Raw genomic sequence first — 15,485 nt, 5'->3', positions numbered from 1 at the left:
AAGAAAAGATGTTTCAAAAACGTACGAGGAAAATATTGAAGCTAAAAATAGACCCCGAGAAACCGACACGCTTTTGCGAAGAAATGCTCAAGAGCGGCGCACGCCTTTAAAATACCTCAGTTGCTACTTGTATGATTCGTAAGGATCAAAAGAGGAGTGTGATTCCATACGGAAGGTGCTGGAGCATTCGATGACGTTATGTAGTTGATAGTTTTAATAGTTCGCGAGGTTAGAATTATTTTGTTCTATCTCCAATTTTAAAAGTTAGGAGAAAATGAGTTCTTATCCAGTTAATTTTTTTAATTTTATCTTGTAAAATATTTTTTAAAGAAATTTAGTTTTTCAACTTTTAATTTTTACATTACTCTTACTAGAATAATTAGATTCGAAGCTTCGAAAATTTGAAAAAATTCGAATTTTTTTTTTCCAAACAATATCGAAAAAAACTGTTCACTGGACTTATTCTTTTTAGTTAAAGATTTTATAGTTATCAACATGGTGGATCCAAAAATGACTGTCAAGTCAAGTACAACATACTCCAGATAGAAACTACCTTTGTCGTATTACTGATTCATGTTTCCGTTCAACAATAAGTAAAAAAGGCCATTCAAAAGACTTGGTGGCACAGCATTCATAACTGATATCGGAACAAGTGGAAACAAGCCTCTATATGAGAGACATTTCACAACGAATTTCATCAATGATTATTCTCAACTCGAAGATTTTTTAGTAGGCCTAAAACCTTTTAATGACACTCATATTGGAGGTCAAACAAGTGCAAAGTTAGACTCACTCATGGCTACCTTGCAATTAAATAAAGAAAAAAAGAAAAAGAAACACACACGTCGTGCGTAAATAATGGTGGTTTTAATGTCAAGTTGGCCATGGAATTAAGCACAGAAATTCAAAATATAATATTTTATGCTGATTACACTCTTCACCTAATTTTCACAAAATTTCTAATGAAACAAAGGTCCTTTAAAGTGCTCTAACAAAGTGCTCTTTATTGGTTGCTCATGTTTACAGAAGGACTCGCTCAGAAAACTTAATGAGACGCGCAATATTCTCAAGTGCAGATAAATTGCTTTATAAAACCAGATAGAATAACAAACTATCCTGTAAGGTCTAATTCTGTAAAAAAATTAGCGAATTCTATTCTATAAAGTTATTAACTTATTTAAGAGCTACACTTGAGATTGTCAAAACAAAGGGTTCAAAATTTGACAAGCTTGTTCCGAGTCCTCTTGACTTTACAGTGCTCAAAACCTGTATTCCAGTTCTCTTCTCCAAACTTTTATTAAGACAGAAAGAGCTAAAACTTCATCAAACCATTCGACCTTAATTCAGGATCTATACAAGGATCACCAAAGACATTGATTCAAACCAAGGCTGCAAAAAATCTATTTGAAAACCTCTTTTTCTACTTTCCAAATTTGGGATCAGAGTTGGTAGAGTATTCAAAAGCACACATGCTGGATTCAGTTACAAAAGGCTTTCTCTTGAAGAACTTAAAAAAATTATATGATTAACCAATCTCAGCAGCTCACAAATTTGCTGCAGAATCCGAACCCCTCACTCTTTGTAACATCATTTACGACATTTGGTGTGAAAAAAGATCCAGTTTTTCAAGTTATCAACTTTTTTACCCGAACCAATCAAACAGCTCAATTGAGCGGCAAATTGACAAATCCAACTTCAGGATTATATTATGCACAAAGATCTTGAAATAGTGGAGATTAACGGCTAACTCTTACCCGTTTCTCGCAAAATTTGCACGGAAAGTTCTAGTCATTCTAACCTCATCACCAGTACCAGAAAATATTTGATGCTCATGTACTTTTTTAAACCAACAAAAAAAAACTTGAAATTGAAATCAGAGGGAAAAAACCAACCACCAACTTCAAATGAAGACAAGTGAGAAAAAACAGACAACTCACATTTTACAACTTTACATTTTTTGAAAAAATTTGAAACATAAAAAATCCCGCTGTCTATCAGAGTGAAATATGCTTTGGAAACAATATTCAAAGTTTTAGGTTGGGTTGTTAAGACAAAATAAAGTTATTAGGTTTTTAATTACGAAAACCATGCGAGATTTATCATGAAAAATTAAATTTCGGAAGCGATATCACATGATAAAGTAAATAAAAAATTGCGATGCTATTAGAGAAACTAATTTTTCATTGACGATACCACAAAATTAATTAAAATTACGATATGAAACTTGAAATAGACATAATTTCGTACCACACGATTCTTGAAAATTTTAATTACACTATATAACTCAATGAGTTTACTATTTCTAAGTTGTTTTACTATTATAGAACAATTAGTAAAAGTTTACTATTTCAAACATTTACCAATAGTAAAAGTTTCTAATTGTTTATAGGAATAAATTACAAATTTTCGTGAAGAATCGAGTTGCGATACCAACTATACCATCGGTACTAAAATAAACCCGATATATTCGATGCCTTCAATACCAGAATCGCGTGATCACGATATCTATACAGTAAGATCGGTACTAGAAGAAAACCGAGATTCGATACCGATTATATAGTGCCTGATACAAAAGTAGGTACTTTTTTCGCTTGTTATTCATTATAAACGGTTATTCCATACCCCGATGCTTAATTGCAGACTGTTGCGCGATGCTAATTATGTGGCGATTGCGAATCACGACGGTTATACAACCGTTAGAATCGTCTAAAAATGCTTTTGCTCGCACCCCCTTTGTTAAATAAATAGTGCGTATTTACTTTAAATCGTGACAGCATGCTCAAAACCACTGATCTAAAAAGTGACTTTGTAATGTCTTTTTTGTGAGTAATTTTCAATTAGCCATGGTCGATTAAAAAGGCGGATTTATATTAAATAAAGAAGCCTAGTAAAATATAATAAAGTTGAGCAAATTTAGTAAATTAATTAAAATTGATAAGTTATCGGATCTTAGCAGTATATCTGATATGTAAGTTATGTATAATACTTGTTAAACTAATTATAGTATAGCAACTTTTTGTATAGGTGCACTAAACTTTAACTAAGATGCCAGAGCAACGTGTTTTTGTTGTGACAGGATCAAACAAAGGGCTTGGGAAATCTATAGTAAAACTACTTTTGCAGGATAAAGAAGAAAAGATTGTGTATTTGACATCAAGAAATAAAGATATGGGGCTTAAAGCTGTTCAGGATTTAGCTGCATTAAATTTGCATGCTGAGTATCATCAGCTTGATATCACTGATCAAAGCAGCATTGATTGTTTACGCAATCATTTACTTTCAAAACATGGGGGCTTAGATGTTCTAATAAACAATGCAGGTATTGCTTATAAAGAATCAAGCAATGCCTCCTTATCAGAGCAAGTAGAAGTTACAATCAATACCAACTTTTTTGGTACACTCTGGGTTTGTGAATCTCTTTTTCCGATTTTGAAACCCAATGCCAGAGTTGTTCATATATCTAGCTTAGCAAGTGAATACACTTTCAACATATTATCTGAAAGTCGTAAGCAAGAATTTAAAAATAGAAGTCTAAGTATTGATGGTAAGTTTTCATTAAAAAAAAATTTGAGCAGTAAAAAGAAAAAGAACACTTTTTAAGGTGTAAATAAATTTGTATTAGTGAGTGCCTCTTCTAAACTAATTAATTAACTAGCCAAACTAGCTTAATCAGGTGTTACTAGTTATCTAAATTGTTATTATTAGTTGTATTTTTTATCTTTTTAAATTTTCTTTTTAAGATTTAAAAAAGTTATTTTTATTGTTTGTGGAACATGCAAAAAATAATGTACTAGAAGAAAATGGATGGTCTAAGTGTGCATATGGAATGTCCAAAGTTGGTGTTTGTATATTGACACAACTTCAACAAAAGGAATTTGACAAGAATCCAGATTTTAATATTATTGTGAATTCCTGTTGTCCGGGCCTTGTTGATACAGATATGACCGGTGGAAAGTATCCTAATATGGTTACACCTGATGAGGGTGCTGATACACCTACTTATCTTGCTTTACTTCCTACAGGAAATAAGTCTGTGCCAAAGGGCAGTTTTCATAAGCTAAGAAATGTTGTACCCTATCCACCTTTATGATAAAAAACATTAATGAAGTTTATACATTTAAATCTTTTATGTGCTTAGCAACATATTTTCCTCAGAAAAAACAGCAAGTGATAGTTATTATATTTAATTCTGTTAATCTGCTCTTGTTTGTTTTTTTTTTGTTTTGTTGTTTTATGAAAATAAGTTTATTCATACCTTTGAATTTGTAGCTTTTCTACCTTTTTTTTTTAAATAAACATTTAATAAAAACTTTAAAAAGTATGCATTTAAAATTTTTGTAACTAGAGTTAAGATCCTATTGAAGTGGAATTTCAAAGTTTATTTTTAATAATAAAAATGACTGAAAGATTATTCTCGTATTAAACTACTTTCCTTATTTCAAAAGACCCTATGTGTAAAATGGCTTTTTTGAAACCAAAAATAACAGAAAATCTTTTTTTTAAAACAAAGTGAAAACTTTTTACCTTTTTCTACTGGATCTTTTTTAAGGTCGTTCCAGCAAAGTTTTTAGCAAAAAAGATTTCCTTGGAAGAACTAAGTTTACGGGACGAATGCTCAAATTTGTTCTTTTCATAAAGGATTTTTATTAAGTAGAACATACAAAAATTTGGAAGAAAACTTTTTTTCAATTTCTGTTACTCATTCAACGTATTAGCACAAGTTCGTAGATAGACTTAGTTTACTGAATCTAATCTTGTCACAGTTTAAAGGTAGTTTTTTGCATTTATTTGTTTACATTTGAAACAAACAACTCAACTCGATTTTATTTTGCTTACATCAGAGCTGAAAAACGTCGAAGTAGAACAATGTTAGAACGGAAAATAGCAAATAGAGTGGAAACTAGTGGGCTAGGCAAAAGAATATTGAGAAAAACAATGATATATTATATATACCAGATGTCTAAACTTTGATCCGAAAAGTGAAGCCGTGGAAGCCATTTCTAATTCGGGCAAAAACATGTATTTTTAACTTTTATTTCGCACGTCGGATATAGCTTTTGCCCTTATTACAAATGGCGGATTCAATTTGTAAACAAAAAAAGCGGCTTCACTTTTCGTCCAATAAAAAACCCGCCAGTTAGACATCTAGTATATATAATATATCATTGAAAGTGACCGCGTTTAGCGTGGATCACAATAATGTCAACCTAGCTGACCCAAGAACTTATATGAGGTGATAGCGTACACATCAAGGTACCCTGTGATGCAAACTTTGAAATCATTTTGTTTTGTCCGCGGAAAATAACTTCATTTGATTGTTCAAATTGAGTGAAATTTTGACTTCATAGTGCGCCAAAAAACACCTGTAGAATGAGAACCACTTTACATAATTTGATAAAATTTGGTGCAAGTGTTGCCTACAAACACACCAAACTTTGGAATAAATTTCGGTTGGATTGGTTTACTGGTTACGGATTTATGGTAGCTTTAGTCTAAATTTTGTTAGTTTTTTACTACTTATACTTCAAAGCGTTATCGATTACTGTGATATTCGATCACTATTTTCCAAACTATGGTTACATGAGTGTTCTACTATGTAATACCAACAATTTTGATTATATTTGTTTAATTGCTACGTGTACCGTTTTTATTTTATAGACCAAAATATTGGTTTGCTATTTAAAGCGTGGTTTGGCTTGGCTTATGCATAGCGTGAAAATCTCAGCATTTCCTAAGGTATAAACTACTGTCAAAGTGAAAATAAACCCTAAAAAAAAGTGTAAAATCTGGTCGGAAGACTACCAGAACAAAAAAAAAAAATACGTCTCTGTTAACATATTTTTGTTGACTCTTGAAACCTTCTTAAAAAGATTTACCTTCAAAATTAAGTGATAAAATAACTATTAAAACCCTTTTTTTTACATTATATTACCATTAAATAGCAACTGATTACAATTTAAGACCATTGATTTTCTCCACAAAGAATTTATTAACAAATAGCTCGATATACTTTTTTAGTACAAACACTCTACAACACTATTTTTAAATGTAATATCTAAATTCAAACCTTTTAAATTAACAGCGTTTAAGGATAAAGTTGGTTAAAATCTTCATTATTGTGAGGGTGGCGTTTTTAATGTTTCAAGTTATTTATTTAATTTAATGTTTGTTTAATATTTGTTTGTTATTTAGTTAGTGAGGGTAAGGGTAAGGGTAAATTTTGGGTTTAGAGTTGTGTGGAATAGGTATATGGAGGTTGGGATCGAGGTTAGTGGTCTGGGGAGTACTTAGTTAGGAAAGGGCGAAGTTTGGGGATAGTTTGGTTAGGAGTGGGCAAGGTTTAATCAGAAGGGCTAAATTTATATTCACCATCCTCAGTATATTCTATAATGTAATAAAACTCAACAAATATTCTATTAATGTGTAATGGTTAGCATTCTTATATTTATAACTTTCATATATTACAAGTAATATTTTCTTACGCTTCTTACAGTGTTCAATACTGTTTATATCCATCACTCCTCTTTCTTTTATATCTTCTTTTATTACAAATATCTCTTCTTTAAATAAATTTTTTGGTTATTCTCCAACAATAAATATTAAAATTTTCTTTTTTCTTCTTTTATTCAACTGCTTATAAAACTGCTTATAAAACTGCTCGTTCATCAAAGTAATCTCCTTATCATAAAATTCTCTCTCTTTTTTTAAAACTCTTCTTAAAACTTTCTTAAAATTTTCTCTTTTAAAATTACGTCTTCCTTCTCCTTTTTAAAACTCTTCTTCCACTCTCTCTAAAGAGACGACCGTACTCATCAGTCGCTCTAATCTCTATCACTCCAATTCTGTTAGACTCTCTTTTTTTGAGCTTTTATAGTTTTTTGGTTGTTTTCCAGTTGCGAGTTCTTTTCATTTATATGGCAGGTTGATGAGTCTTCGTGTTTACGTCTTTTCTCAGTTGTTTTTAACTTTTCTTCTTACCGTTTTATTGTTTACTTACGCGATAGATTGGTGAATCATCGTGTATAAGTCTTTTCTGATCGTTGTTTTTGACTTTTCTAATTGTCGCTTTATCGTTTTCTAATTGTCGCTTTTCTCAGTTGTTTTTTTTAACTTAATTCTTTTTGCTTTATCATTTATTTATGTGAAGAGTCATCTTGTGGGTATCTTTTCCGATCGTTGTTTTAAACTTTTCTTATTATAGTTGGTGAATCATCTTGTGAATGTTTTTTATCGATCGTCGGTTTTATTTTAGTTCTCCCTCCTCACATTATAAACCGTAAGGTATGATTTTCTGCTCCTTAGCTCTAATTACTCAAATCATGCTAGCAGTTCTTTAAAGATGCTAACTGTTTAGATCAGTTATGTAGTACAACAATCTTTCTTTGTACTCTGGATGATTATTCTTTCGCTTATACCTTGACCAATGTTGATAAAAATCTTGATGAGCGGTTTCGACAGTTTGTCCACTATAGGGCCTCAGGGGGAATCCTTAATGGCTGATAAAATCCTTGATGTGGTAGAAGACGCTGTGAATTTTAGGTGTTACGCTTGCACCAGTTATCTTTAAGTTGCACCAGTTAACTTTTGAAATTTTCAATTCTTTCAGTGAAGTCCTGCTGTTGGATGAATCCAAAGCAAGCTTTGACAACTAAATTAAAACTTTTAAATGCTTCAATTATGTGAAAGATATTGGGAACCAAGTTTGTATCAGCAAGTTGCTGCAGCACTTCAACATTTTAAAGAAGCTTTCTGCATTCGTTTCCGTCGAACTGACCCCTATGATATGGGGTAAGTTGATTGTGGAGAGCAGCTGGCCACTTAATAACATCTGTCCAAGCAGTTTTAAAGATCTTGAAAAGATGATTGACTAAGAGGAAATGCAATACCCTAGGTGGGATGATTTCCAAAATCAGAACATTGTTAGGCCCGCTGATGAATGGCTTTCGAATTACCTTGCCGAACAGTTTTGCATTAGCGACATCCCCGCCAGATTGCTGAAAAGACTCGAGTCTGGATTTGATTGAGCCCATTGTTTGCAAATTTCCAGATTCGGCAAGACACTATGATTTGACGTCACACCATGTGCAAGGGTGCATACTTGAATGGGTTTGAAGACCACAAATTATATTTACAACTTTCATATCACAATCTAAAATTAGTTTAAGACCATTTACATTAATTAGGGACCAGATTTGTTCAATATTGGAGTGAATTTCTGGCAAATCTTCTAATACCACAACAAGAATTTGTCTCTTGACTCCAGTGTCTTTACCAGTCCTTTGAGTGAGAAGCTGTTTTTATGGCGGTGAGCTGGTTTCATCCCTGAACACATTATCGACAATGCTTTGCCACCATCAATTCCGAGCTTAACAAAACAGCCACCAGAAATTTTGCAAGATTGAATAACATGATTCACAGGACTTGATAAATCCTTGCAGTTAGTAACAACCCGAACTGTACCAGAATCTCCTTTTCCGTCGGTGATTTTTAAGTCACTGCAGGTGAAGAAATCACTTAAGTGTTGACCTGCTCCTAGGGAATTCTTGTAAAAATTTGGCTCTATCATCTTGCTGTTTGATGTTTGGTTTATAGTTTTGACCAGTTCTTTAAATCCGTTGTTTGACAGCCCCGTATTTAATTATACATTTACAAAAGCTGGAGTGGTCAATTTTGGAGCGCTTGATGAGCGCTTGACAGGGCAATACTTTGACTTGAAACCAAAACATGCATATTTTATGTTTACAATAAACTTTGTTTAGAAAGTTTGGTAAAGCTTTTAAATTATTCGTTTTTAAAGAGATTAGAAAATATATTTCCTGAAATCTATGTAATCTCATTTCTTAACAGTTAAGACTTTCTTTCAATATATGCGTGTAAAAAATAATTAAATATAAATATTTACCGGGGGTTATTGTAAGTGGATGCCCGCCGGATGCTTTAGCAAGTCGAATATTTCCTTCCGGGGATAATTCTTTGTTGGAAATAACTTGAGATGCAATTTGTTCGGCTGCTTTGGCATCATTTGCTGCTAAAGATTGAAGGTTTTTATCTGATCTTTATTTGAGAGCATTGGTGTGGCAAACCTTTTCCTAAAAAGCTGAGGCATGTGCTGAAACGCATACTTGGTTCTTTCCCAATGGTAGTTTGCTCTGCAAAGGGGGAGTGCAACTTCTTTCCCCTCTTGTTTCCTGTGCAAAGTAGTTCTACACAATCTACAGAGTCCTTGTGGTAGCCGAGAACCACTTATATTGATCTTGGTCTTGTACAGTTAGCATATTCAATCTGCTAGGAAAACAATTAGCTGTCTTAAACATTTTTTCAGACAGAGCAAGCACACAAACTTTCAATTTTCATCATGAATTTTTACTTGATTTGGCATTGTGTTAGTTCACTAAATCTAACTTTACTAAATCAAACTCTGCCTTTTATAAAATTTAATTTAAATTTATATTGGATAACAATCCACTTAACATACTTACAATTATTAACATCTTTATAATTATTTAAATTAGTAATACTTTTTAACAATTATTAATGACACTTATTAACAATTATAATTTTTAACATACTTATAACTATTTAAATTAACGATACTTGTCACACTTAATGACAATTTAAACGAGATCTTATTTAATGAGACAGTCCTAAAAACGATTTTTACCGCTCTTTAAAGGACTATTCTGCCCTTCCTAACATTTCAACGCTTCAAAACTTTTGGCAGTAGTTTATACTTTAGGAAATGCTGAGATTTTCACGCTATGCATAAGCCAAGCCAAACCACGCTTTAAATAGCAAACCAATATTTTGGTCTATAAAATAAAAACGGTACACGTAGCAATTAAACAATCAAAATTGTTGGTATTACATAGTAGAACACTCATGTAACCATAGTTTTGAAAATAGTGACCGAATATCACAGTAATCGGTAACGTTTTGAAGTATAAGTAGCAAAAAACTAACAAAATTTAGACTAAAGCTGCCATAAATCCGTAACCAGTAAACCAATCCAACCGAAATTTATTCCAAAGTTTGGTGTGTTTGTAGGCAACACTTGCACCAAATTTTATCAAATTATGTAAAGTGGTTCTCATTCTACAGGTGTTTTTTTGGCGCACTATGAAGTCAAAATTTCACTCAGTTTGAACAATCAAATGAAGTTATTTTCCGCGGACAAAACAAAATGATTTCAAAGTTTGCATCACAGGGTACCTTGATGTGTACGCTATCACCTCATATGAGTTCTTGGGTCGGTTAGGTTGGCATTATTGTGATTCACGCTAACCATGTGACATAAAAACTAGGTTTCTCTTAGAAACCAGGTCAAGTTACTGCAGTTATTTAACCTGGTTTCTAAGAATGGAGAATAAAATAGATTTCTAGGTATATAGTGCAGCATTCTGCAAATGAGATCAGTGCATTGAAGCGAACGAAATATCGTGAAGATCTTCTGCTAGCCTTGCGTTTTATAACAGCTTCATAATTTCTGATGATATCAGAGCTGATAATTTAATTAAAAAGAATCATGAATGCATTTAATTTGATTGCTTGTTAAATAAATGAAAGGTAAATAAGTCTATTCGATAATCTCAACTCGAGTAACGTATAAAAAAAAGTATTCGATTTATGAAAGTGTTTTGCTAATTTAAAAAATTGCGATTCGTTGCGTAAGTTTAATTAAAAACAATAGTTTTAACGAATTTTTTTTTTTTAGATATGCTCACTCAACGAATATGGGCGTAACATTTGCGATTTACGTAACACTATTCGGAACATGTTCCACGCAAAGTGAGTTTTTATCTTGCAAAAAAAGTTTTTTTTTTTTAACAAGAACTTTTTAATTATTTTGTATACTCTTTTTTTTTTTAAAAATAAAAATTTTTGACAGATTCCTATTGTGAATATTTAAGTGGTGATCCCAAAAAATTCAACAAAAAAAAGATAACCTCAAACTTCAAAAATCTTTCAAAATCATATCGGAATATTTTTTTTTAAGAGATAAGATTTTTTCATTACAGTTTTTCAATATTTTATCGTCAATAATAAAGATCAGACCGCAAAAGTAATTGATACAGTGAAGCTTCCAACATGTACTCATCTTGATCAAAAAGATAATGTCACGTTGCGAGGTGGAATTAAGTCTGGAAAATTCACCAAACACGGTGTTGTCAAAGATATGAATACTTGCATTGATGCTTGCTGTCAGGTAAACTTCATTTAGAAGACCCTTTTTTTAAAATGCTCTCAGATTAAATTTATTTGCTAGCTTTTTACACTTACTCATCATTTAGGATGAGCTGTGCAATGTTGCATTCATGCCAGGAACGACCTGCTACACAGTAAGCTGTTACTCAGAGACTCTATGCGATGCTGTTCCAGCAACTCCATCTCATTTAGCTCAAGGAAGTGTGCAAATTTCTCATATTATTCGTGGAGGTGGCAATGGAGATGATGTGGATGAGTTTAGAAAAAAGAATGGGGTCAACAGGAACTCTCGTAAATTTTTAAAGTTACAAGCATTTTTATCACAAGCGTTTTATTGTTTGTATAATTACTTATTTAAGTGTATGTGTATATTCACGTCTGTATGCATATATACATATACATAGATATATATATATATATATATATATATATATACATATACATATATATATATATATATATATATATATATATATATATATATATATATATATATATATATATATATTCAGTCCCGAACGGCGATCAATGTGAATTTAGTAGAGTGGCTTACAATCAAACAATATCCGGACGTAAGCAAGCAGGCGAAATAATTGATCTTGGCAAGTTTATTGATATTTATGATTGTGCAGAGAAATGCTGTCAACATGAGAACTGTGAAGTAGCACAAGTAAGAGATCATAAGTGTTTTGCAGTTGACTGTTTTACCAAGGAACTTTGTGTAAGTGAAGCGGTAACTGATGCAATCGAGCCAACAGCAATTGTGTATATGAATAAAAGGAACAACAAACGACAAAACAATAAAGGCATGTATATAAGAATTATTTTTAGACTGAGGGTTGAATTGCTGTTCACTTTTTCTAGGAACACAACAATAGACTTACTGTTATTTAAAGAGTAAATTTTTTTTTTTCGATTTTTTGTCAGTTTTTATTTTTCTGCCACGTCCTTTAAAATTGAAAATATTTATCATAATTAACTCACAGCATTTTGTGAACAGTCATGTGTGAACGGAATATGTACAAACAAAAACACCTGTACGTGCGATGTTGGTTTTAAAGGGCTTAGGTGCGACGAAATAGAAGTAATTGGTAAGGTTATTTTAGTTCGCCTTTAGCTGAGTGCCCAGTTTTTTCTAAACAAAAATTAATTCTTTTAAAATTTGCAAAATATTAAAAAAGAAGAAAAAATGAAAAATAATTAAGAAGAGTTTTTCTTTGTTTTCTAAATTCAGGAAGCTGTGATCCTGATTGTGGTGTTCACGGTTCCTGCCAATCTAACGATACTTGTTTATGTGAAGATGGATGGGAAGGTTACAAATGCGACAAAAAAAGTATTTATAATTCTAACAAATAATAATTTTATTGGTTAAAGCAGTGACGAAAAAACTACCAACAAATTTTCTTTAGTGATTTGTGCAAAAGAATGTAAGCATGGAATTTGTATTAACAAAAAGAAGAATACGTGCGTCTGTGACCTAGGATGGTCAGGATTTCTGTGCAACGAAACTACTTCAGGTAGAATATTTTTTCAAAATAAAGTATCTTCTAGTATCTTCTAGTAATCTATCTTCTAATAAAGAGTTGACAGAATATAAGTAAATGGAAGATTAGATTTTTTTTTTACAGGGATACTGTTTTTAAAAAATCAGGACATTCTTTAAATAAATCTTTTTAAAAAGGATTTTATAAGATTTAAGATGTTAAAAAATGATTGAAGAAGACTTACCCGTTCTAAAATGTTTTTATAACAAAAAATCTCAGTTCAAAAAAGAGTTGTTTCTTAGAAGAGTAACTTTTTTCGTTAGAAACAAAGTTGTTAGAAGAGTAAAACATTTAAAAGTAAATGAAAAATTTTTATTCTCATTTTCTTTAAAGGGTCAACATGTTTTTTTAAATATTTCCTTGCTACTTTAGATAAACTGGTGGTGGCTTCATCCGGGGAAGAAGTACTATTTACTGATTCAGATACTGAACCAGAACTGGATATCAAAGTAGCTAAAATATTAACACTTTATTCCAAAAAGACTTAAAAATTCAATTTTTTTTTATCTAAGTCCACCATAGTAAATAAAGAATTGAATTAGGGTGGTGTTAACAATCGATTATATAAAAGAGAGTTTTTTCTCATTTACAGCATTGTTACCTTTTTAATAGCTAGACATGGAATTTAAAAAAGTATCGCTTGTAATGATTATTCTTTACCAGGCTTTAAAAAATTGGTATTTAGATTCACGAATCACCTACTGTTCATGAAACGGAGTCTGTATCAGCTTTGGCTGTTGCTGTATGTTGCGGTATCGCTGCAGCCGTGTTGGGTACAGCATCGGTTGTATTTATAGCTAGGCAGATATTGGGACGAAGATCTGCAGTGAACTATGAATTTTTAAATAAACCCCCAGATGAAAACCCACGTCATCATTATAAACAAAGCGATCACAAACAAAAAACTTATAGTAAAAGATATCCTTAGCTTAGGGTGTCCCATAGAAGATGCCGTAAGCATAGGGAGTATAAATAGAAGATGCCCTTCGCATAGAGTGACCCTAAGGAAGGTGCGATTAGCATAAAGGTTACCATAGAAGATTTCTTTATAGCCCATTTCAGCACATTTATTGTATATATTTTATCTAAATATTTATGACATTTTAAATGAATTTTATTACACTTGCTTGTACATTTTTTTTATAATCACTATACTGGTATATTACTGTATCAGAGTTACTGTAATAACGGAGATACTAATGTTATGGAGATATTGTATTGGAGATGTTGTTTAGGAAAAGTATTAAAAGTAAATAAACAAGAGGAACTGTTTTTGACAAAGATGTGTTTTATGTTTCCATGAGCTTCCGCTCTTTAGCAGTTAGGGAGGGTGGAGCCAAAGTGGCTAAGGGGGCTAGTAATCTATCACTTTTTCGCTGACTTTTTTTTGCAATATCTCTTAATTTTTTTATTCTAAGATTAACTTGTTTTCATGAAAAAATTCGTTGCGCTGGGTAGATGATGATGACTTATAACAACTTTTAAAATCTTAAAAAAAACAAAAAAACTGATTTTACAGCATTTTAAACCATCAAAGGCAAATTTTATTTGTAATTAAAAAAGACTCTTTTCTAAATTCGATTATCACTTGAATTGCGCAATAAGTAGTGCAAGCAACATGCTAGCAAATTTACAAAATTCAACCAGGCTTGGACTGGGCCGCCGGGATACCGGGAGATTCTCGGTGGGCCGGTTGGCATAAAAATTGTATTATATTTTTAGTTAGGCTACATTTTATTTTCCAAATAAAATGTGAATTAAAGTTCAGACTGGTTTGAAAGAGAAAAGAATTAGAGCAAATCAACTACTTGAAAGTGCAAAAGATAAATTTCGTATCAATGTTCACAACATGGTAATGAATCAAGTAATCAGTAGTTTAAAACAGAGATTCTCAGAGCATGGTAGTCTATATGCTGATTTATCTTGTTTAGATCCAAGAAATTTTGCAAAAACTTTGAAAAAAATGCCTAGTGGCAGATTGCAGCATCTGAGTGGGTTGCTCAGAAAGTTTGATGCTAGTGTAACAAAAGATCAGCTTCAAACGGAATTATCGGACTTCGCAAGGAAATGGGAAAGTTTCGAAATAACTCTTGAAGATGAATGTAATTTGATATTTGACACGGAAGTATCTGACTCTGTCTCGGACAACATGTAACAATGTAAATCCGAAGAATCTGAAACTGTCTTTACAATCCCAGAAGTGGGAAACAGTGACAGCCACAGAAATAAATGCAAATCTTGCAAAAAATGTATTGTTTGTTGTTACTTTGTCCTCCAGAAGTTTAACTTGCATAGTCTTGCGTATTCAAATTTGTTTTTGGCTTAAAAATTTGTGCTGACATAATCCTCATCACAAGTTGCTTGTGAAAGGTCATTTTCGAAATTAAAATATATTTTGAACAGATTAAGAAATTTGATGAGCCAGTCAAGTTTACAGTCATTCATGTTGATGTCTTTTGAAAAAGACCTTCCGAGAATTAATAACGATGCAATAATTGATGTCTTGGCATCGACTAGTCAAACGATGAAAAAGTTGCTATACTAGTCAATATTGAATAGCGATGGTGTCTACTATTTCTAGACTCCAACTAACAGTAGTGTTTTAGAAATATTTGTTTTTATCAATATTTAGGCTGGGAAGTTTAAATCTTTTTTTTATATTTTAAATAATAATAAACAATGATTTTATAAAACGCTAATTATCCCGTTGATGGGCTCAGTGACGCAACAGCTTTTAAA

The 15,485-nt window shown here is 31.9% G+C and overlaps 2 protein-coding genes and 1 long non-coding RNA gene across 6 annotated transcripts; 2 read left to right on the top strand and 1 right to left on the bottom strand.

The window, feature by feature from the left end:
- The first annotated feature begins 2,413 nt into the window (after positions 1–2,413).
- Positions 2,414–4,409, top strand: LOC145185427 (carbonyl reductase [NADPH] 1-like). 2 transcript variants are annotated; one of them, XM_090080177.1, is made up of 3 exons: positions 2,414–2,574; positions 3,025–3,544; positions 3,741–4,409. In XM_090080177.1, the coding sequence occupies exons 2-3, from the start codon at positions 3,046–3,048 to the stop codon at positions 4,088–4,090; spliced, it is 849 nt and encodes a 282-aa protein (XP_089936303.1). In that variant the 5' UTR covers positions 2,414–2,574; positions 3,025–3,045; the 3' UTR covers positions 4,091–4,409. The 2 variants fall into 2 exon arrangements, with proteins under 2 accessions (XP_089936303.1, XP_089936302.1); XM_090080176.1 differs by lacking the exon at positions 2,414–2,574 and adding an exon at positions 2,687–2,822.
- Positions 4,410–7,100: 2,691 nt separating this feature from the next.
- LOC149892475 (uncharacterized) lies at positions 7,101–10,358 on the bottom strand. The gene is made up of 3 exons (XR_016450361.1): positions 9,961–10,358; positions 9,662–9,809; positions 7,101–9,282 (listed from the first exon to the last, which is right to left on the bottom strand). It is a non-coding gene; the product is annotated as an uncharacterized LOC149892475 (long non-coding RNA).
- Positions 10,359–10,411: 53 nt separating this feature from the next.
- LOC145187991 (uncharacterized) lies at positions 10,412–14,027 on the top strand. Of its 3 annotated transcripts, none has more exons than XM_080064541.2 (10): positions 10,412–10,563; positions 10,712–10,785; positions 11,016–11,203; positions 11,289–11,493; positions 11,715–12,008; positions 12,189–12,293; positions 12,437–12,535; positions 12,612–12,719; positions 13,119–13,195; positions 13,432–14,027. In XM_080064541.2, exons 2-10 carry the CDS (start codon positions 10,731–10,733, stop codon positions 13,672–13,674), a joined length of 1,374 nt encoding a protein of 457 aa, XP_079920667.2. In that variant the 5' UTR covers positions 10,412–10,563; positions 10,712–10,730; the 3' UTR covers positions 13,675–14,027. The 3 variants fall into 3 exon arrangements, with proteins under 3 accessions (XP_079920667.2, XP_089934731.1, XP_089934730.1); XM_090078605.1 differs by having other exon boundaries at positions 10,429–10,563; positions 11,046–11,203; XM_090078604.1 differs by having other exon boundaries at positions 10,555–10,612.
- Positions 14,028–15,485: the final 1,458 nt, after the last annotated feature.

The sequence above is a fragment of the Hydra viridissima genome, unplaced genomic scaffold (genome assembly GCF_058129835.1).
Source record: "Hydra viridissima isolate aposymbiotic clone 2 unplaced genomic scaffold, HvirCarnegie_v1 scaffold_2, whole genome shotgun sequence".
NCBI lineage: Eukaryota > Metazoa > Cnidaria > Hydrozoa > Anthoathecata > Hydridae > Hydra > Hydra viridissima.
The sequence above is the reverse complement of the archived record's forward strand: the minus strand, read 5'-3'. Positions and strand labels throughout refer to the sequence as shown.